This window comes from Oncorhynchus mykiss, chromosome 17 (assembly GCF_013265735.2).
Source record: "Oncorhynchus mykiss isolate Arlee chromosome 17, USDA_OmykA_1.1, whole genome shotgun sequence".
Classification (NCBI taxonomy): Eukaryota; Metazoa; Chordata; class Actinopteri; order Salmoniformes; family Salmonidae; genus Oncorhynchus; species Oncorhynchus mykiss.
This window is the reverse complement of record NC_048581.1, coordinates 57,548,461-57,572,846: the sequence shown is the minus strand read 5'-3', so window position 1 is coordinate 57,572,846 and position 24,386 is coordinate 57,548,461. Positions and strand designations below refer to the sequence as shown.

Here is a 24,386-nt window from a genome sequence, read left to right as displayed (position 1 = left end):
GGCCATGGTGGCAAGGTAAATACAATATAGCAAGTAAAACACTGGAATGGTAGTTTTGCAATGGAAGAATGTGCAAAGTAGAAATAAAAATAATGGGATGCAAAGGAGCAAAATAAATAAATTAATTAAAAACAGTTGGGAAAGAGGTAGTTGTTTGGGCTAAATTATAGGTGGGCTGTACAGGTGCAGTAATCTGTGAGCTGCTCTGACAGTTGGTGCTTAAAGCTAGTGAGGGAGATAAGTGTTTCCAGTTTCAGAGATTTTTGTAGTTCGTTCCAGTCATTGGCAGCAGAGAACTGGAAAGAGAGGCGGCCAAAGAAAGAATTGGTTTTGGGGGTGACTAGAGAGATATACCTGCTGGAGCGTGTGCTACAGGTGGGAGATGCTATGGTGACCAGCGAGCTGAGATAAGGGGGGACTTTACCTAGCAGGGTCTTGTTGATGACATGGAGCCAGTGGGTTTGGCGACGAGTATGAAGCGAGGGCCAGCCAACGAGAGCGTACAGGTCGCAATGGTGGGTAGTATATGGGGCTTTGGTGACAAAACGGATTGCACTGTGATAGACTGCATCCAATTTGTTGAGTAGGGTATTGGAGGCTATTTTGTAAATTACATCGCCAAAGTCGAGGATTGGTAGGATGGTCAGTTTTACAAGGGTATGTTTGGCAGCATGAGTGAAGGATGCTTTGTTGCGAAATAGGAAGCCAATTCTAGATTTAACTTTGGATTGGAGATGTTTGATATGGGTCTGGAAGGAGAGTTTACAGTCTAACCAGACACCTAAGTATTTGTAGTTGTCCACGTATTCTAAGTCAGAGCCGTCCAGAGTAGTGATGTTGGACAGGCGGGTAGGTGCAGGTAGCGATCGGTTGAAGAGCATGCATTTAGTTTTACTTGTATTTAAGAGCAATTGGAGGCCACGGAAGGAGAGTTGTATGGCATTGAAGCTTGCCTGGAGGGTTGTTAACAGTGTCCAAAGAAGGGCCGGAAGTATACAGAATGGTGTCGTCTGCGTAGAGGTGGATCAGAGACTCACCAGCAGCAAGAGCGACCTCATTGATGTATACAGAGAAGAGAGTCGGTCCAAGAATTGAACCCTGTGGCACCCCCATAGAGACTGCCAGAGGTTCGGACAACAGACCCTCCGATTTGACACACTGAACTCTATCAGAGAAGTAGTTGGTGAACCAGGCGAGGCAATCATTTGAGAAACCAAGGCTGTTGAGTCTGCCGATGAGGATGTGGTGATTGACAGAGTCGAAAGCCTTGGCCAGATCAATGAATACGGCTGCACAGTAATGTTTCTTATCGATGGCGGTTAAGATATCGTTTAGGACCTTGAGCGTGGCTGAGGTGCACCCATGACCAGCTCTGAAACCAGATTGCATAGCAGAGAAGGTATGGTCAGATTCGAAATGGTCGGTAATCTGTTTGTTGACTTGGCTTTCGAAGACCTTAGAAAGGCATGGTAGGATAGATATAGGTCTGTAGCAGTTTGGGTCAAGAGTGTCCCCCCCTTTGAAGAGGGGGATGACCGCAGCTGCTTTCCAATCTTTGGGAATCTCAGACGACACGAAAGAGAGGTTGAACAGGCTAGTAATAGGGGTGGCAACAATTGCGGCAGATAATTTTAGAAAGAAAGGGTCCAGATTGTCTAGCCCGGCTGATTTGTAGGGGTCCAGATTTTGCAGCTCTTTCAGAACATCAGCTGAATGGATTTGGGAGAAGGAGAAATGGGGAAGGCTTGGGCGAGTTGCTGTTGGGGGTGCAGTGCTGTTGACAGGGGTAGGAGTAGCCAGGTGGAAAGCATGGCCAGCAGTAGAAAAATGCTTATTGAAATTTTAAATTATGGTGGATTTATCAGTGGTGACAGTGTTTCCTATCTTCAGTGCAGTGGGCAGCTGGGAGGAGGTGTTCTTATTCTCCATGGACTTTACAGTGTCCCAGAACTTTTTTGAGTTAGTGTTGCAAGAAGCAAATTTCTGCTTGAAAAAGCTAGCCTTGGCTTTTCTAACTGCCTGTGTATAATGGTTTCTAGCTTCTATGAACAGCTGCATATCACGGGGGCTGTTCGATGCTAATGCAGAACGCCATAGGATGTTTTTGTGTTGGTTAAGGGCAGTCAGGTCTGGGGAGAACCAAGGGCTATATCTGTTCCTGGTTCTAAATTTCTTGAATGGGGCATGTTTATTTAAGATGGTTAGGAAGGCATTTTTAAAAAATATCCAGGCATCCTCTACTGACGGGATGAGGTCAATATCCTTCCAGGATACCCCGGCCAGGTCGATTAGAAAGGCCTGCTCGCTGAAGTGTTTCAGGGAGCGTTTTACAGTGATGAGAGGAGGTCGTTTGACCGCTGACCCATTACGGATGCAGGCAATGAGGCAGTGATCGCTGAGATCTTGGTTGAAGACAGCAGAGGTGTATTTAGAGGGGACGTTGGTTAGGATGATATCTATGAGGGTGCCCGTGTTTAAGGCTTTGGGGAGGTACCTGGTAGTTTCATTGATAATTTGTGTGAGATTGAGGGCATCAAGTTTAGATTGTAGGATGGCTGGGGTGTTAAGCATGTTCCAGTTTAGGTCGCCTAGCAGCACGAGCTCTGAAGATAGATGGGGGGCAATCAGTTCACATATGGTGTCCAGAGCACAGCTGGGGGCAGAGGGTGGTCTATAGCAGGCGGCAACGGTGAGAGACTTGTTTTTAGAGAGGTGGATTTTTAAAAGTAGAAGTTCAAATTGTTTGGGTACAGACCTGGATAGTAGGACAGAACTCTGCAGGCTATCTTTGTAGTAGATTGCAACACCACCCCCTTTGGCAGTTCTATCTTGTCTGAAAATGTTGTAGTTTGGAATTAAAATGTCTGAATTTTTGGTGGTCTTCCTAAGCCAGGATTCAGACACAGCTAGAACATCTGGGTTGGCAGAGTGTGCTAAAGCAGTGAATAGAACAAACTTAGGGAGGAGGCTTCTAATGTTAACATGCATGAAACCAAGGCTATTACGGTTACAGAAGTCGTCAAAAGAGAGCGCCTGGGGAATAGGAGTGGAGCTAGGCACTGCAGGGCCTGGATTCACCTCTACATCGCCAGAGGAACATAGGAGGAGTAGAATAAGGGTGCGGCTAAAAGCAATAAGAATTGGTCGTCTAGAACGTCTGGAACAGAGAGTAAAAGGAGGTTTCTGGGGGCGATAAAATAGCATCAAGGTATAATGTACAGACAAAGGTAAGGTAGGATGTGAATACAGTGGAGGTAAACCTAGGTATTGAGTGATGAAGAGAGAGATATTGTCTCTAGAAACATCATTGAAACCAGGAGATGTCATTGCATGTGTGGGTGGTGGAACTAATAGGTTGGATAAGGTATAGTGAGCAGGACTAGAGGCTCTACAGTAAAATAAGCCAATAAACACTAACCAGAACAGCAATGGACAAGATATATTGACATTAAGGAGAGGCATGCTTAGTCGAGTGATCAAAAGGGTTGCGTTCGGTCAGTAGATTAGTGGGGTTCCGTGTGGTAGAGGGGATTAATCCAAATCACACAACAACAACAAAAATAAGAACAATAGATATAGTTATAGAGGCCCGAGAAGAAAACATAATAATAATAAAAATAAAAAAATTGTCCGATTGTCTATTCAGATAGCAGCCGGTATGACAGCTAACGGTTAGCGGGCCGCAGATGGGCGTTCAGGTAACGTCGCGACGGAGGAGCCAGCCGGATCTCCTTCAGGTAGATAACGTCGGCAGTCCAGTTGTGAAGGCCCGGTGGGGCTCCGCGTAGGCAGTAAAACGGGTCCGGATAGGTGACTGCAGCCCAGGAGTGAATGATGGAACTCAGGAGTGATTGACAGAGCTGGCTAGCACCGGAACAAACGATGTTTGCTCCGGAATCGACGAAAGCCGACTGTCACATGGATAGCAGCTAGCTAGCTGTGAGATCCGGGTATGAATGTCCAGAGAGCAGTTGAAATCCAGGGACATGGAGAGAAAAATTGGTCCGGTATGTTCCGAGCCGCGCTGCGCCGTACAAAACTGGCGATAGATTTTCGATAGATTTTCGAGCTAAAGGGTAGCTGATGACCACAAACCGTGGTTAGCTGTATACTAACGATTTGCCAGTAAAGAAGCTAACTAGCTTCTGATTAGCTTCTGGATTAGCTTCTGGGCTAGCTCCTGGCTAGCTTCTGGCTAGTTTCTGGCTAGCTTCTTGGAGTTTCTGGCTAGCTTCTTGGAGGATTACAGATCTGAGGTAAATAATACTTTTTTATAAATATAAATTGGTGAGGCTGGTTGCAGGAGAGTGTTTAGAAGATGAGTTGATGGAAAATAAAAATAAAATGTATGTGAAAAAAGTTGTAAATATATATATATATATACAGGACACGACAAGACGAGGACAAAAGACGTCTGAACTGCTATGCGAACTTGGAGTGACATAAATCGTCTTGAAATTGTATGGCAAGACTTGAAAATGGTTCTCTAGCAGTGCTTTTGAAAAACATGTTTTGACTTTGTCATTATGGGGTATTGTGTATACTGTTGAAGTCGGAAGTTTACATACACCTTTAGCCAAATACATTTAAACTCTGTTTTTCACAATTCCTGACATTTAATCATAGTAAAAATTATCTGTCTTAGGTCAGTTAGGATCACCACTTTATTTTAAGAATGTGAAATGTCAGAATAATAGTAGAGCGAATGATTTATTTCAGCTTTTATTGCTTTCATCACATTCCCATTGGGTCAGAAGTTTACATACACTCAATTAGTATTTGGTAGCATTGCCTTTAAATTGTTTAACTTGGGTCAAATGTTTCGGGTAGCCTTCCACAAGCTTCCCACAATAAGTTGGGTGACTTTTGGCCCATTTCTCCTGACAGAGCTGGTGTAACTGAGTCAGGTTTGTAGGCCTCCTTGCTCACACATGATTTTTCCAGTTCTGCCCACACATTTGCTATAGGATTGAGGTCAGGGCTTTGTGATGGACACTCCAATACCTTGACTTTGTTGTCCTTTAGCCATTTTGCCACAACTTTGGAAGTATGCTTGGGTTCATTGTCCAAGACCCATTTGCGACCATGCTTTAACTTCCTGACTGATGTCTTGAGATGTTGCTTCAATATATCCACATAATTTTCCTCCCTCATGATTTCATCTATTTTGTGAAGTGCACCAGTCCCTCCTGCAGAAAAGCACCCCCACAACATGATGCTGCCCCTCCCGTGATTCATGGTTGGGATGGTGGTGTTCAGCTTGCAAGCCTCCCCCTTTTTCCTCCAAACATAACAATGGTCATTATGGCCAAACAGTTATTTTTTGTTTCATCAGACCAGAGGACATTTCCAAAAGTACGATCTTTGTCCCCATGTGCAGTTGCAAACCGTAGTCTGGGTTTTTATGGAGGTTTTGGGCAGTGGCTTCTTCCTTGCTGAGTGACCTTTTCAGGTTATGTTGATATAGGACTCGTTTTACTGTGGATATAGATACTTTTGTACCTGTTTCCTCCAGCATCTTCACAAGGTCCTTTGCTGTTGTTCTGGGATTGATTTGCACTTTTCCGACCAAAGTCTGTTCATCTCTAGGAGACAGAAAGCGTCGCCTTCCTGAGCGGTATGACGGCTGTTGTTTATACTTGCGTACTTTTGTTTGTACAGATGAATGTGGTAACTTCAGACATTTGTAAATTGCTCCCAAGGATGAACCAGACTTGTTAGGACAAGTAGATGTCCTTACCGACTTGCCAAAACTATAGTTTGTTAACAAGAAATTTGTGGAGTAGTTGAAAAACGAGTTTTAATGACGCCAACCTAAGTGTATGTAAACTTCCGACTTCAACTGTAGATTGGTGAGGCCAACAATCTATTTAATAAATTTTGAATTCAGGCTGTTACATTAGAAAATGTGGAATAAGTCAAGGGGTGTGAATACTTTCTGTAAGTATAACTGTACATCTGTATAACTGTACATTAGAAAGACAAGAAGGAGTATTCGTAAGGTTATCTGCCAGCTGAAATTGAACACGATTGCACCATTTTACAGTTTCCCAAAAATGTTCTGCGCTCTATTAAAAGCTGAGAGCAGTGAGATTGCATAGGGGTGACTAACAAGTACACCTTTTAATGGCCTTTGATTTATAGATCTTGGCAGCACATATTGCCTCAGCCTTTTGTCACCAGACTGTCCCACATTGCTCTGTGGACCTACTTACATCAGGATTGTTATGAATAAGTGAGTCAGAGGCCAGGACTCATAACACCCAAGGGACACAGCACACGGTTTGGGGGGGTGAGTGCCATCAGACGACTGAACTTTCTCACAGATTTACTAATCCACTTCCTTGATAAGAGACCTGTTTGGTCAAGCTGGTTTGTGGCAGGTTTGAGTGTGCGTCTATGGGTAAGGCTGGTTGTGTAGCCTAACCGGGGAAGGCATTTTGTCTTGGTTGTTTTCCAAAATGGCTGTGGGAGTTGTAAGTGTTGTTGGGGGTGGTGTTGAGGTGAGGTTGAATGTGTCGATGCTGGCGTTTTGATAGGGGTAAATTTGACCTGACATGGCCCAGGGTCTCCAATGAATCAAATGTGTCAGGAAGGCGCTGGAGATGGAGGGTTGCCCATTGTGGCACTGACACCTACGAGAGGGGCCTTGGCTGCTCTGGGTCAAGTGTGACACCTCATTAGAACAATGTTGATTTAGTGAGGCCACAACGCAACAGACCACAAGGCACTGGACAGAGAATGAGGCCCACTGCTCTTCATCTGAAGGGTAATCAGCTGACCGCTTGCAAATCAAGCACCTCCAATGCCACGGCCACCCTGCCCCCTCTTTAAATGAAATCAAATGTTATTGGTCACATACACATATTTAGCAGATGTTATTGGGGGTGTAGAGAAGCGCTTGTGTTTCTAGCTCCAACAGTACATTAGTATCTAACAATTCACAACAATACAACACAGGTCTAAAAGTAAAATAATGGAATTAAGACATATATAAATATTAGATTAAGCTATGTCGGCGTGGCATTAACTAAAATACAGTAGAATACAATACAGTATATACATATGAGATGAGTAAAGTAGTATGTAAACATTATTTAAACACCATTATTAAAGTAACTAGTGTTCCATTATTAAAGTGGCCAGTGATTCCAAGTCTATGTTTATAGGGCAGCAACCTCTAAGGTGCAGGGTTGCGTAACCGGGTGGAAGCCGGCTAGTGATGGCTATTTAACAGTCTGATGGCCATGCAATAGAAGCTGTTTTTCAGTCTCTCGGTCTCCGCTTTAATGCACCTGTACTGACCTCGCCTTCTGGATGGTAGCGGGGTGAACAGGCAGTGGCTCGGGTGGTTGATATCCTTGATTATCTTTTTGGCCTTCCTGTGACATTGGGTGCTGTAGGTGTCCTGGAAGGTGGGTAGTTTGCCCCTGGTGATGCATTGGGCAGACCGCACCACCCTCTGGAGAGCCCTGCGGCTGGTGCAGTTGCCGTACCAGGTGGTGATACAGCCCAACAGGATTGTGCATCTGTAAAAGTAAGTTAGGGTTTTAGGGGCCAAGCCAAATTTCTTCATCCTCCTGAGGTTGAAGAGACGCTGTTGCGCCTTTTTCACCACACTGTCTGTGTGGGTGGATCATTTCAGATCATCAGTGATGTGTACTTGAAGCTTTCCACCTTCTCCACTGCGTTCTCATCGATGTGGATAGGGGCGTCCTCCCTCTGCTGTTTCCTGAACTCCACAATCAGCTCCTGTATTTTGTTGACGTTGAGTGAAAGGTTATTTTCCTGGCGCCACTCACCCAGGGTCCTGACCTCCTCCCTGTAAGCTGTCTCATCATTGTTGGTAATCAGACCTACTACTGTTGTCTGCAAACTTGATTGATTTGAAGGTGTGCGTGGCCACGCAGTCGTGTGTGAACATGGAGTACAGGATAAGATAAGCACGTACCCTTCTGGGGTCCCTGTGTTGAGGATCAGTGAAGTGGTGGTGTTGTTTCCTACCTTCACCACCTGGGGGTGGCCCGTCCTGAAGTCCAGGACCCAGTTGCACAGTGTGGGTTTCACACCCAGGGCCCAGAGTTTAACCTGTTGCGACGAGCAATCCCGTATCCGGGAGCGTAATTATAGCCTCAAGCTCATTACCATAACGCAACGTTAACTATTCATGAAAATCGCAAATGAAATTAAATAAATATATTAGCTCACAAGCTTAGCCTTTTGTTAACAACACTGTCATCTCAGATTTTCAAAAAATGCTTTTCAACCATAGCTACACAAGCATTTGTGTAAGAGTATTGATAGTTAGCATAGCATTAAGCCTAGCATTCAGCAGGCAACATTTTCACAAAAACAAGAAAAGCATTCAAATAAAATCATTTACCTTTGAAGAACTTTGGATGTTTTCAATGAGGAGACTCTCAGTTAGATAGCAAATGTTCAGTTTTTCCAAAAATATTATTTGTGTAGGAGAAATCGCTCCGTTTTGTTCATCACGTTTGGCTGAGAAAAAAACCCAAAAATTCCGTCATTACAACGCAAACTTTTTTCCAAATTAACTCCATAATATCGACAGAAACATGGCAAACGTTGTTTAGAATCAATCCTCAAGGTGTTTTTCACATATCTATTCGATGATAAGTCACTCGTGGCAGTTTGGTTTCTCCTCTGTTCAAAATGGAAAAATGCGCGCACCTGGAGACGCAATAGTTTCGATGGAGGACACCCAGCGGACACCTGGTAAATGTAGTCTCTTATGGTAAATGTTCCAATGATATGCCTACAAATACGTCACAATGCTGCAAACACCTTGGGGAAACGACAGAAAGTGTAGTCTCTCTCCTTGCGCATTCACAGCCATATAAGGAGACATTGGAACACAGCGCCTCAAATCTGGCTCACTTCCTGTATGAAATTTCATCTTGGTTTCGCCTGTAGCATTAGTTCTGTGGCACTCACAGACAATATCTCAGAGTGTTTTCTTTCCAAAGCTGTCAATTATATGCATAGTCGATTATCTTTTCGTGACAAAATATCTTGTTTAAAACGGGAACGTTTTTCATCCAAAAATGAAATACTGCCCCCAGAGTTTCAAGAGGTTAATGATGAGTTTGGAGGGTAATAGGGTGTTGAAGTCTGAGCTATAGTCAATGAACAGCATTCTTACATAGGTATTCCTCTTGTCCAGATGGGATAGGGCAGTGTGGAGTGTGATGGCGATTGCGTCGTCTGTGGATCTATTTGGGCGGTAAGCAAATTGAAGTGGGTCTAGGGTGTCAGGTAAGGTAGAGGTGATACGATCCTTAACTAGCCTCTCAAAGCACTTCAGATGACAGAAGTGAGTGCTACGGGGCGATAGTCATTTAGTTGTGTCACCTTTGCTTTCTTGGGTAAAGGAACAATGGTGGCCATCTTGAAGCAAGTGGTGACAGCAGACTGGGATAGGAAGAGATTATATATGGCTGTAAACACTCCAGCCAGCTGGTCTGTGCATGCTCTGAGGATGCGGCTAGGAATGCCGAATGGGCCGGCAGCCTTGCGAGGGTTAACAAGCATAAATGTCTTACTCACGTCGGCCACGGAGAAGGCGAGCCCACAGTCCTTGGTAGCGGGCCGCGTCAGTGGCACTGTGTTATCCTCAAAGCAGGTGAAGGTGTTTAGCTTGTCCATGAGCAAGACGTCGGTGTCTGCGACATGGCTGGTTTTCCCTTTGGTGTCTGAGTTGTTGAATTGCGACTCCACTTTGTCTCTGTACTGACTTTTTGTCTGTTTGATTGCCTTAGGAGGGAATAACTACAATGTTTGTATTACACCATATTCCCAGTCACCTTGCCATGGTTAAACGCAGTGGTTCACACTTTCAGTTTTGTGCGAATGCTGTAGGTTTTAATACTCAGAGTGTGTACAAAGTCTACTATACACTTCCTGATGAACTCAGTCACCGTATTCGTTGATGTTATTCTCAAAGGCTACTCGGAACATATCCCAGTCCGCATGATAAAAACAATCTTGAAGCATGGATTCAGATTGGTATGACCAGCGTTGAATAGACCTTAGCACGGGTACATCCTGTTTGAGTTTGTGCCTATAGGAAGGGATGGAGTCGTGATCAGATTTTCTGAAGGGAGGGCGGGGGAGGGCCTTGTAGGCATTTCAAAGTTAATCGTGAAACATACACCCCCGCCTTTCTTCTTCCCGGAGAGTTCTTTATTCCTGTCTGACCGATGTACTGAGAACCCAGCTGGCTGTATGGACGGGGACAGTGTATCCTGAGAGAGCCATGTTTCCGTGAAACAGAGTATGTTACAATCCCTGATGTCTCTCTGGGAGATCCTCTCCCTGAGCTCGTCTACTTTATTATCCATAGACTGAACATTAGCGAGTAATATACTCGGAAGTTGGACTGGAAGTCCACTCTGAATACCTCTTCTCCGCCAGCGGTGTTTTGGAGCAGCCTCTGGAATAAGTTCAATTGCCCTGGGGGGGGGGACAAACAAAGGATCCAATTCGAGAAAGTCTTATTCCTAGTTACCGACGCTTTGATATCCAAAAGTTCTTTCCAGCTGTATGTAATAACTAATTCTGGGCTACTAGTGTAAGAAATAATGCAAAGTTGCTTAGGAGCTAGAAGCAGAGCTGCCATATCTGTCGGCGCCATTTTACATTTGCACCCTGTCCCTACGTTTATTTTATTTATTTTTAATATTTGTACATTTAATATATAAGGTAGCTCGGTTCACAACAGTTTTCAGTCATTTGTTTGTTTCGTAGTATTTCCTCCCCTCTTTTCTTTTTTTTTAAAGGAATGGGTGCTGTTTTTATGACCTCCCTCTATCCCTGTCAGAGTATCCCTGACCTTTTGATCTTTGGGGATAGATTTGTTCTCAGTAATGTCAAGATTAGTTTTGACAATCTGCAGTTGAGCTTGTAGAGAGGCCTTGCATGTTTTGGGAATGGGGGTGGGATGGCCACATTTTCACGTTTTATGTCTTCATTTTTTATTGCTCTCCCCCTGAATGATTGGTGGGTACTATTTTTTTCTGTGATGTCCAACTTACATAGGCAATATGGGATCATACTTTTTTATATACAATGCCACTTTTGTGTTAAACTTACAGCCGTTAGTCCTTCTCACAAAGTTTAGGTTAGTTAGACTGAACTAAATCTCCATGAAATTATATTGGGTTTATAGAACCTGTATATTACGCACGCAGCCTAATCTATCTATTAGTGATCTTACTTTGATTGAAGGATAGCAGTATATTGTGAGTAGTGCCAGTTATAAAAATAAAGAGTAAAGAAGCTTAAAATATGCATCTTTCCAATGCTAGCTAAATAGCTATTGATATTATTCTATGTGTCTTTTTAAAAAGTCAGGCTTTCCACACCTGTACACCTGTCAGGCTTTCCACACCCGTGTTGTGCAAAATGTGCCCATTAAATAATGTTAAGCAGTATTATTGCACACAGAGGGAGTCCATGCAACGTATTAATTATGTGATTTGTTAGGTAAATGTTTACTCCTGATTTTATTTAGACTTGCCATTACAAAGGGGGTGAATACTTACTTATTGACTCAAGAAATGTAGTCTTCATTTGTTTTATTAATTTGTAAAAACATTATTGGGTATTATGTGTAGGCCAGTGACCCCAAAAAATCTATATTTAATACATTTTAAATTCAGGCTGTAACACACCAAATTGTGGAAAAAGTCAAGGGGTGTGAACACTTCCTGAAGGATCTGTAAATGGCTCCTGAGTGGCGCAGCAGTCTAAGGCACTGAATCTCAGTGAGAAGGCACATCTGTTAATTGAAATGCATTCCAGGTGACTACCTCATGAAACTGGTTGAGAGAATGCCAACAGTGTGCAAAGCTGTCATCAAGGCAAAGGGTGGCTATTTGAAGAATCTGAAATATAAAATAAATGTTGATTTGTTTAACACTTTTTTGGTTACTACATGATTCCATATGTGTTATTTCATGGTTTTGATGTCTTAACTATTATTCTACAATGTAAAAAATAGTTTTTTTAAAAAATACAGAAAAACCCTTGAATGAGTAGGTGTTCTATAACTTGACCGGTACTGTATGTGAAATAGTATGCAATTTTTGTGGACTGTGCGTACTACGGTCCCTACGTACTACCGTGCGTACTACTTTCAGAACTACTGCATAAAAAGTATGCAAAAGTACAGGAGAAACTCTAATAGCCTACTAAGGCATGGAATTCAATAGTTCTAACATTTGAACCATGTCCTTTGTGTACAACATGACATTTTTATGTAAGCTACACCAGACAAAGGCGTCATCGCCAATCAAAGCAGCAGGGGAACCTAGTGGTTAGAGCGTTGGACTAGTAACCGGAAGGTTGCAAGTTCAAACCCCCGAGCTGACAAGGTACAAATCTGTCGTTCTGTCCCTGAACAGGCAGTTAACCCACTGTTCCTAGGCCGTCATTGAAAATAAGAATTTGTTCTTAACTGACTTGCCTGGTTAAATAAAAGTAAAATAAATAAAAAACTGAGCAAGCTACTATGTAGTCAGCGGAGTGAAAAGCAGCTACATAAAAATCAATATTTTTAGCCATGGCAAGTCGGGTTTCCAGAAAATCCAAAACCGTAGCCACTACACTACGTATTTTTGTCTTGAACACATGTAACCTTTATTTAACTAGGCAAGTCCGTTAAGAACAAATCCTTATTTACAATGACAGCCTACACCAGCCAAACCCGGACGACGCTGGGCCAATTGTGCGCCGCCCTATAGGACTCCCAATCACGGCTGGTTGTGATACAGCCTGGATTCGAACCAGGGTGTCTGTAGTGACACCTCTAGCACTGAGATGCAGTGCCTCAGAACGCTGCGCCACCCATCCATCTGTCTAAATCGTTACGACAAAGTGTATATTTTGTTCAAATGTTAATATCCTTTCTTCCTTCAACTACCATTGCGCAAAGCAGTTTTCTCCTCTTGTCTTCAATCTTGCAGGCTCGCAGGGCCCTTGCGCGTTGCCATAGCAACTTGGCTCACACAGCTTTGAGCTAGAAACCCAATCTCTACCAGGTTGAACATAGTCAGATAATGCCATATGTTTCAGGAATTTTACAGCTAGCTAAATACTTCACATGCTGATATTGACTTTTGTATTATTGTGTGTTACGTTCTCTAGCTAGCTACCTTGCTACCCAGCCAGCCTTTCTAGGGGGAGTATTGCATTGTGGGTTTTGTAGTCAACTTGAGCACCGCAGATTTCTACAATTTTCACGTTGCTTCCTAACTTATTATAACGCTGAAATTGCCCAAAAAATTGCAACCTATATTGTTCTCATATATTTGCATTATTTAACAATGTAAATCATAGGGATTTGTAGTTTTGAGTGGATTATTCCTTTAAGTCATACAAACCATATCTACCCGTATTTAGAAGCAAATATGTTTGACTAACTGTTACATTATATACACAATTTAAAAATCTCTGTTCTTTTAACTTAAAATCGTGAGTGAGCATAGAATCACCAGCCTGATTAATCACCAACTCACCAATTAGAATGCATGGTGGATGGCTGTTATAGAAATTGTGTAAACAAGCCTAGAGTTCAAAACTGTATCCCCCACACCCCCCTTATCCTCTGCTCTCCATTTCTCTTCTGTGTACCCATTTACTGAGGTTGCATATTCTAAGAGTGTGTGCATGCATTGAGTTGAACTTGTTTTTGCTGATTTCATGGGGCGACAGATGAAAAACAATCTGTTTCCTTTCCATTTGGGACTTATTGTACTGGTCAACAACATTTGCATAGAAGAAGCATCTCAAGACCTAATGACGTCATTCACACACACAGTGATGGAGACAGGAGAGACGTATCATTTTTGGCAATGACTATGGTTTTGGTGTATGATTTTTCAGCTTGAAATCAACATATTTTGCATTATAGTTTGTGTAAAATAAGTCATTTATCACGAACAAAGTACTAGGGTAGTGACTTGATGTTAGCTTCAGGTGTAAGCTAGCAACAAAGGTAGCCTACAAAGCTAGCTATCTTGCATTCTAAAGTGTCCTGGCCTGTAATGGGCGTGCACTCACGCTATAAGGGGACATAGACTGCACTGATTTCATAATCTCTCAATCTAGTACTGAACCGTTTTTCATGTTATAGTATTGAAAAAGTACAGAAGTATCAGGATACAGTGGAACACTAGTGCCTATTACACCGCAAAGCCAGCCACTCACTGTCACTGCTTTGCTGTCAAAGGCTCCCACCAGCAACTAAATGAAATCTTTTTATATCTGCAAAGGTTTGAATTTGAGTGGGGTGACACTGATGACTTCCCCCATATGTGATGGCCGGCAATCACTACGCTGTGCCCCCCTCTCCCTACCCTGCATTCCACAAAAGACAATTGAGGAGCCGTTTTCTGCATTACCACATCATGCATACTTTAATTTGAATTGAAGAAAAGCAATGAGCCAAATTTAATTTATCGGTCCTAAGAATGAATGAGTGAATAACAGAATCCCCAGCTTTGGTCATTTATCATTCTCCACACATAGACCAGGCATTTGTCTACTCATTTGAAGGACCATCATTTACATGTGTGATTTTTAAGGAGGAGGCTTGGCTCGACTTTCAGCTCTATCTGCATTTGAATCTGGAATTATAATAGCAATGGGCCCTTTCCCCCCCCACAAAGTGTATGGAACCACACTCAAATGTACGCACACACTTTTGAATAGAAGTATAGAGGGCCATCTGTCCAATCTGGCCATACATATCTGGGAAAATAAAGAAGGCTTCTTGACATGTCACATAATTTAATGTCCCTCAGAATAGGCGCACAGACGTCAGTTCAACATCTAGTTTTGATTTACATTTGGTTGAGTTCAAAACAAAGTTTATTAGCCCGCTTACACAGTTTAGCAGATGTTATAGCGGGTGCAGCAAAATGCTTATGTTACTAGCTCCTAATAATGCAGTAAAATGTCAAACAGGTGTACACAAATAATCAACTTAAACTAAGAACAAGAAATGTCAAAACGAATCCAATTAACAACCCAAATAGCACTGTAACAGTAATCCAAATGCAATCTATACGCATCTACACCAAATTAATTTACACAAGATATACTAAGATTTATATATATATATATATATATATATATAGATCAATATATTTACAGCAGGAAATAATATTAGTAGTGCTATTTTAAACCTCAGTCTTAAGCTGTTGGGGGGATACTAAGCTAACATATGGAATTGTTTTAAGATGGTCATACCATGGATCATTTAGCTTTTTGATTTTTAATTTTATGACCCCTTAGGTATAAAAAAATATATATATATTTGAAACCATATTTAATTTGGCCTTTACTACTATTGCCCATTGAAATGCATTGAATAACACATTCATAAATTGGTGGAAAATACAGTAAAAAATGAACCCAACTGAATAAGGTTTTGAAGTGTCCTATATCTAGGAGATATAAGAAAGCTCAGGAAATGTATATATTTTTTGACACATTTAACCCCTTATTTTTGTTGCCGCAAAACTACCTCCATACTTCCATTCGTTTGTATGGGTTACCTTCAGACGAGTCCTCTATCTATAGAGTGGTCATATTGGTTTGTAAGCTACCGATTTTCAGAAGGCCAACATTGGGTGGATGCGGTTGATTGAGACGCAGCCCATGCAAAAAATACATATCTTAAACTGAGGGATTTGAATCGGGATTTGCACTATTGAGAGGGATAAAGAGCAGTTGCTTCGTGAAGGTATCTCTTCCTGAAAACATACATGATCTAAGTGAACAATAGTTGGCATTCAGCAGTCATAAAAATATGCCTTATTTATTTTAAAGAACTACTAAAATAGGGATTTTGTCGGACAGTATAAGGCAGCAGCTCTATAGAGATGAGGTGATGACTTGGAATTAAATAATAGTAGTCAAATAAAACAAAGATACACAACTGAAATTTGATTAAAGTAATGTGAATAAATTATGGTTAAGAAGTGATAAGCAGTAATGGTCACTGCCATCATGGGACCTTTATTCATTGTTTTATTCTGTGTTAAAGCATTCAACTCACATAATGCATAGTGTATTTCATTAAAATAATTATAATAATCGAAACCGAACCGACCTCAAAAACCACTAATTGCTCAGCAAATATATATTACAGTGAGCTATGTCAAGAATCCAGTATATAAATAAATATGCAGTGTAGAGTAGTAGAAATATTAGTAATATTAGAGTTGTCAACTAATGTGAATTCAATGTGAAATCAAAAAAAGATCATTGGATTTTTTTTTTAAGGAAACTTACTTTTTATTTAGTTTTTGCAAATCCAAATTAATTTTCCGCGTTGATTCAACGTCATCACATAGATTTTGGGGGGTTGAAATGATGTGGAAACAACATTTATTCAACCAGTTTTTGCCCAGTGGGTAATGTCAAGGTACAGAGATGTTCGAGAGTTCTTTGTCGGTTTCTATTAATCAGAAATAGTAATGTCTGAAAGCTTTCGTATTTGAGTGTTTCTGTGGGCAATTTTGTGATTTGTGGAAAAAGTGACATCATACGAAGAGTGTTAGACCTGTCATCTCAGCTCTGACCGGTTAATTTTCCCCTCGTCTTTGCATTTAGTTAAGAATGATAGATTTATGAATGCACTTAGCTACATGCCATGGTCCACTATTGTAGCCTCTGATTTTTTACTCATTAGTCTGAATAATAACTGTCACTAATTCAAGCTGTTCTAGAATGGCTTTGTGAATAGAGAAAGAAAGAGAGCGAGGAAGAGGGAGAGCAAGAGAGGGAGGATAGAGAGGCCTGAGAGATTAACTCCAGTGAGCTCACTCCGTGAGGCCCAGGAATGGCTGAATATTGTTCTAGGGGTGGGGGGATGAACTTGATGATCTCGGGGGGTGGAGGGGGGATTGCTGTTCCCTGCTCCTGACAATCAAAATTAGATTGGCCAGCACTGTGTCAACACTGGCCTCTGCTTAAGGCATCACAGGGGCAGGGGGGGACAACCGGTTTTTGAGAGTTTGCCATGTGAACTATGGAGAACCCACAGAGCCTTTCACTGACTGTGCCGGCCTTAAAGACATGCACAACTCTTTTCATAGGCCAACACTGAAACAACCCTTCCCTCAATTCAATCTTTTGTGACAAACATATCCTCTCAGTATATGATTATGTTCTTCTGTTCATCAATATCTTGATGTATTGTGTGAAAATAGTATCAAGTAATTGGAAATGAAAAGATTCTCCACCTCTTCTCATTCCTTCGGCCCATCTTCACTGTGAAGGGGCCAAAACAATCCATTCCTGTTGAATATAAGGGTGGTTGGTGAAGGCAGAGCCAGGAAGAAGGTACACTACATGACCAAAAGTATGTGGGCACCTGCTCGTCGAATAACTCATTCCAAAATCATGGGCATTAATATGGAGTTAGTTCCCCCTTTGCTGCTATAACAGCCTCCTCTCTTCTGGGAAGGCTTTCCACTAGATGTTGGAACATTGTTGCAGGGACTTATTTCCATTCAGCCATGAGCATTACTGATGTTGGGTGATTAGGCCTGGCTCGCAGTCGGCGTTCCAATTCATCCCAAAGGTGTTCAATGGGGTTGAGGTCAGGGCTCTTTGCAGGCCAGTCAAGTTCTTCCACACTGTTTTCAAAAAAACATGTATGTATGGACCTTCCTTTGTGCACGGCGGCATTGTCATGCTGAAACAACAAAGGGCCTTCCCCAAACTGTTGCCACAAAGTTGGAAGCACAGAATCGTCTAGAATGTCACTATGCTGTAGCGTTAAGATTTCCCTTCACTGAAACTAAGGGGCCTAGCCCAAACCATGAAAAACAGCCCCAGAACATTATTCTTCCTCCACCAAACTTTACAGTTGGCACTATGTATTCGGGCAGGTAGCGTTCTCCTGGCATCCACCAATCCCAGATTCGTCCGTCTGACTGCCAGATGGTGAAGCGTGATAAATCACTCCAGAGTACGCGTTTCCATTGTTCCAGAGTCCAAAGGCGGCACGCTTTACAGCACTTCAGATCTTAGGCTTGTGTGCGTCTGCTCAGCCGTGGCAACCCATTTCATGAAGCTGCTGACAGACAGTTATTGTGCTGAAGTTGCTTCCAGAAGCAGTTTGGAGCTCTGTAGTGAGTTTTGCAACCGAGGACAGACTATTTTTTACGCGCTATGCGCTTCAACACTCGGCGGTCCTGCTCTGTGAGCTTGTGTGGCCTACTACTTCGCTCCTGAGCCGTTGTTGCTCTTAGACATTTCCACTTCACAATAGCAGCTCCAGCAGGGCAGAAATTTGACGACTGACTTTTTTTGAAAGGTGGCATCCTATGACAGTGCCACGTTGAAAGTCACTGAGCTCTTCAGTAAGGCCATTCTACTGCCAATGTTTGTCTACAGAGATTACATGGCTGTGTGCTCGATTTTATACACCTGTCAGCAACGGGTGTGGCTGAAGTAGCTGAATCCACTAATCTGAAGGGGTATATAGTGTAGGTCAGACACTTTATAGGCACATGGTTTGGCTTTCCATTCTCTGCATTTGAATGTTGTTCAGACTCACAGCTTTGACGTCCCTTCAAAACCAGAAATGACTGTGGATGTCAGCACGAGGATGGAGAAGCTTGTCATCATAGTGTTTGAGACTGGAGCCGTGTGATTGGGTTCTTCGAATCTAGCACCAATTCACAGTTCTGGTTTGAGAGTCTCGGATCTTCGAACCCGGCCCCCAACTCAAATGAGACCTGTGGACTTGTCTAATTCAGGAGAGAGGATTTGCAGGCAGCTTTTCAAGGGGACTGCTTTATCACTTTCCAGCGAATGAAGGTCTTCTGGGAAGGAGTTTCTCTGGCAGTACTAGAAAAGCAGTATCTTACATTGAGAATGGTCAGTATCTGGAGAGCCAGGGTTTTAAGGGGGAGCTTGGTTGATAGACTGGTATGTGGCTTCAATCAAATGAAATTTTATTTGTCACATGCGCCAAATACAACAGGTGTAGTAGACCTTACCGTGAAATGCTTACTTACAAGCCCTTAACCAACAATCCAGTTCAAGAAATAGAGTGAAGAAAATATTTACAAAATAAACTAAAGTAAAACATTCTATGAAAAGTAACACAATACAATAACAATACTGAGGCTATATACAGGGGGTACAGTCAATTTGTGGGGGTACAGTTTAGTCTAGGTAATTTGTACATGTAGGTAGGGGCAAAGTGACAATGCATAGATAATAAACAGCGAGTAGCAGGGATGTCAATGTATAGTGTGGGTGGCCATTTGATTAATTGTTCAACAGTCTTATGGCTTGGAGGTAGAAACTGTTAAAGAGCCTAGACTAGACTTGGCGCTCCGGTACTGCTTGCTGTGCGGTAGCAGAAAGAACAGTCTATGACCTGGGTGACTGGAGTCTTTGACAATTTTTTGGGCCTTCCTCTGACATCGCTTAGTATATAGATCCTGGATGGCAGGAAGCTTGGCCCCAGTGATGTACTGGGCTGTACTTACTACCCTCTGTAGCGCCTTACGCTCGGATGCCGAGCAGTTGCCATACCAGGCGGTGATGCAACCGGTCAGGATGCTCTCAGTGGTGCAGCTGTAGAGCTTTTTGAGGATATGGGGACCAATGACAGATCTTTTCAGCCTATTGATGCGGATGAGGCAATGTCTTGCCCTCTTCACGACTGTGCTGGTTTGTCTGGACCATGATAGATCCTTAGTGAAGTGAACACAGAGGAACTTGAAGCTCTCGACCCACTTCACTACAGCCACGTCAATGTGAATTGCGGCGTGCTCGGCCCTCCATAGTCCAAGATCTGCTCCGTTGTCTTACTGACGTTGTGGGAGAGGTTGTTGTCCTGGCACCACACAACCATGTCTCTGACTTCCTCCCTATAGCATGTCTCATCTTCGTCGGTGATCAGGCCTACCACCATCGTGTCGTCTGTGAACTGAATTAAAGGGAAATTACACCCCCAACTACACCTTCTCATGATGTGGTTTAAGCATGGTTGTGGACTTAATAGAATATCAGATTTGTGTCGTTTTTCTATTAAAAAAGTGTGAAAACCTGAAAGAAATAGGGAAACCTGGGAAAACTGAATTTACCAAAAGCAGATTTTATAGAGCCCTACAACAGTATATTGACTGTTCAAGATCGCTAACAATAACACACTTTTTGAGATTGTTCAAAGGTTACATTTAAATGTTTCCCTTTTAAACAATCAATGTAAATCTGATATTGTCAAGTTAAAATTGTAATATTTGTGTATGGAGGTTAGGTCATTATATACTATAGGCTACTTGCTCAGCCCGTAAATTAATGATAACATTTAAATGATGTGTGCAGCATCTGCTTTTCCAGGCCAGATTTCTTTTAATTGGGGGCCAGTAGCTTTCAGTTGACACTGGCCCGGTGTGCCAATGGCAAATTTATCTGAATGTCAAGCCCTGCAAGGGAATTCTAATTTAAAAGATGGCTAGTCATTTTTAGCCTGGTTCTGAATGGAATGCAGGTACATTATGGGCCACAGGTCAGTTCATTATTCCTGCGCAGCGCCAAATCATGTGCTTGTGCCATTAACTGAAAAAATTTGTATCACTGGTGCCACCAGTGGAAAAAGTTAGTCTAGAAACCTGTGTTGAGGAGAGCTTGCTAGGAAGCATTTCACTGTACTGTTTACACCCTGTATCCTGTACACATGACCAATAAACTTTGATTTGATTATTGCTGAAGTAGCCTATGGCCACAAATGTAAACTTCTGAAAAATGTGTGTCTTTGACCAACTTATTTTTCTTCTTAATTCAGCAGTTATGGTGGTAGCGCAATCAAAAGCTCATATTTGCCTTCTTTGTTGGTCTTTAAGGTAGTAATGCTGTATGTGGCGTCCCACTCTCAGCCCATCCCGCTCCTCACGTTGGTTTTGGGATGTGGACGGGGATGGAGCTGACCTCAAGGGTTGTGTTTTGGAGGTTTGACCAGTGACCTGGAATCTGTCAATTTGTTCTTGTTGGCAATCTCTTGCCAGAACACAGTGTATGAGGGAAAAGCTTGCTGTGTCCTCGCATAACCTTAACATTATTTGCCAGGCCACTAGATTTTCAGCCTTTTAATTTACACCCAGAATTTGGGGGTATTTTTCTTCCCCCTTACTCAATGTACTTTGGCATTTCTGTCAGCGGAATGTCATTTATTTGTTGCTTTTCCAAAAGACTTAAGTCTCCTCATCCATTTCTGATGTTGTGTTGCAGGTTGAAGTCGACGAGAAGCTGAAAAAGAGGAAGGAGAGGTTTGGGATTCTCACTGCTGCTGCTGTAGTTGGGGCCGAAGATAGCGAGGTACAAAAGGTTTTGTTTTCATGTTCTTGTTGTTGCCAAAAGAGAGCTGGTGGGACAGATTTGTAAGTGATCAAACACTGTTGTGAGAAACATTCAAAATAAGCAAATGAAATGTTCACATAGTTGTGTGTTGGGAAGGAGGGTATAAGAATGTTTTGTAAGTTGCTATTAGAATGTTTTAGAACAGAAAAAGAATGAGGAATAGCAAAGTTCTGAAAGAAGAAGAATTGGGCATTGCCTCAATATTTAGGCAAAATCAAACATTTTAGTTGATGTTATGAACCCCCTATGAACCTTTGAGTCAATAGATGTGTAAAATCTGTTGGGTAAATGTAATGTGAGTCATCTTTAACAAGTGTAAATGATTGCTTAATTTCCACATTCCACAATTCATATTCTTGGTAATTGTTTCCAAAGTTCATAGGGGTGTACAGGCGTAGAGTCTAACTTTACAGTTCTCAAAGTTTCTACCTTGAGTTTTTTGAAAATGTCTTGAATGATTGATGTTCCCTTGAACACACACAAAGGAATTCCAGATGGTATCGGAGCATGTCGATGACCTATATAGTCATCCAGCAATGACAAGCAGTTAGTGTTTTGTGCATTGCTTAGTTCTGCTGTTATGATATCTAGCATACAATGTGGTTATTAATGATTTTGCTTAAATAAGTAATCAAATGACTAAAACATATATGTAAGGATGATGCTTGCGGTTGTAATGTTGCAGGTATCAGGCATGCTTGTTTTGATACTGACTTAATACTCTGATGTTTCTGCTTCCTCACCACCACCCCGTCAGTTAAATGACAATTCAGCAATTCTAATGTCACTTGATAAGAAAGCTCTATTATTGTTGCACATGCATATTCCACAAATATAAATCCTGAGTCACAATTTACAATTAATTCTGTATATGCTCTTCTGTATACATTTGAAACACATGACATTTATGTAGAATGTTCCTTACATGTTCATTCCCCCCATTTCAGGTAAAGAAGAGGAAACGAGCAGACCGATTTGGAAATAATTGATTCAATTTTATATTTGTACTTTTTTAATGATTTAATTTTGTATTTTTTTTTACTTGTTGCTCTTGTTTTACAGTGGTAAAATGCCAACCTGTGCTGTTCAGTAAGAAATAATCTTTACACTATGTAAAAGTTGGAAATTAAAGATCTTATCCAATTTCCCACAAGTGTCCTAACAACCCTTGAGTAAACTTGTCCTATTGCTGTTGGGAAATAAGTCTGTGTACCCCTTCAGGTGTTAAAGGAACTCCTCCAAGGGAGGGATGGTCCTGCTGTATCTGCTCTGCTACTTTTCAGTTGGGAATTCATTGTTATATCAGATACGCACTTCAATAGTTTGCCAGTTTGGATTCCTGGCTGCACACTTATGCTAACTTCATAATGATAAATGCATCATCTTACAGTAATTTAATAGTGCTACAAAATACATTTCAGACACTTTGGGATGATTTAGGCATAGCATTTCAAACATGAAGTATTGACTTGGCATTGATTTTTGAACAGAAATGCTAGTTGGCATTTGGGGATGTGAGCCAGGGTAAACAAAAGCATGGACTTTTCCAAAGACTACTTTCATATTGTTTTCCTTACACTGTGATTTTTAATTTGGATGAACTATCCCTTTAACACGTTTGCTGAGTGGGTTTGTAAACAGTTAATAATGAATAGATCGTTTCTAGATCTGTAATAAAACGTGACTGTTATTGGACTTCTGACATTGTTCTTACTACATTTCACAATATCATTTAAATCAAACTCCAGCTAAAAGTCTCCTTAAGCATATGCTATAGCACCAGCAATACCTACTAACACCACCAATACTGTTTTTTTTCTCTTCATATTTAAACAATTTAACCAAAACACTTGAATTTTCCCTGAGACAGTAATTTGGGATGGAGGCAATTATCACTTGAAGTTGAAGCGTCCCTGAAATGGGCAGAATTGGACTCTTTCATCCTTCACACAAGTGAACAAGTGTGATTTTTCTTGAACAACCTCCCTCTCTGAACACTGGTCTGTTATTGAGCAGGTCACACAAGGTGTTACTGATTACTGTGTTCAGCAATCAATCCTATTGAGTGCTGCCCCCAATTTACCTTTAATGAACTTTTCTTCCCTTTATGGCTATTGCTGCAATCATAAACTTCCCAACCCTCTTTCTTGGGAGTTTTGTAAGATTTTAATATTTTTCCTGTTTTCCCCTCGAGTGCATTTAAACAGGTATATTTTATGATTTGTAGCTGTTGTCAGTGGTTTAATGTTTTATGTGTTAAAGTATAGTGACAAATTTCGCTGTAATGTTTGTGATAATGTAAATGACTAATGATGATAAGGAGTAGTTGTGGAAGTTGGACAAAGTGTTAGTAGCTAAATAATTGCCACTTTAGCACTTTAACCAGGGCCTGTCACTTGTAGCTTACCTGAGGGGATCTGATTGTCCTTTGGCAGCATGAAGTTGAGGTCTCTCCCACCCTCCCTCAAATGATCTGTACGCTACTAGTTTGACTGTTTTTCATTGAAGACGACATTGACTGAGAACAGGTCCCCTGTGGCTTTTAGTGGTCCATATAGGCCAGAAATTAGTTGTAAATATCTAGCTATGTGTGTGCATAGGTGAGAGTTTGATTTTCAGTGTGTGTGATTATGGGCAGATGAGGGTGTGAATGTTTTGTTTGGAAACGTTTTTGTGTGAGCATGTCGTAAGGTTTATGTCATTGCTGGCGTCAATGTTCTCTTCTCTGGGGTGGGTGGTCTGTGTGCATTTGCATCAGTAAAGAGCTCCGTGTTCAGTCTCATTTGTCCCCCATTGATTCGCTAAATTAGGTTGATGAGAGGCCGTCCTATCAGGTGACATATTAATTGGGTCATGCTAGATCCCGTACGAAATCTAAACAATGGCCTCCCAACACTAAACCTTTATCTTCGGGCCTGTTTCTCTCCTCTCTCTCTTCCACCAATTAGCCTCAGAATTAATGTCAGAGTTTC

At 41.7% G+C, this 24,386-nt stretch overlaps 1 protein-coding gene across 1 annotated transcript in view; it reads left to right on the top strand.

Annotated features, from left to right (window-relative positions):
- Nucleotides 1–23,109, top strand: part of sarnp (SAP domain containing ribonucleoprotein) — a 67,563-nt gene extending 44,454 nt beyond the window's left edge. The window contains exons 10-11 of the mRNA XM_021569047.2: nt 21,286–21,372; nt 22,362–23,109. Coding sequence (XP_021424722.1) covers nt 21,286–21,372; nt 22,362–22,403 — 129 coding nt within the window. The 3' untranslated portion in view covers nt 22,404–23,109. The remainder of the gene's footprint in view (nt 1–21,285; nt 21,373–22,361) is intronic.
- Nucleotides 23,110–24,386: the final 1,277 nt, after the last annotated feature.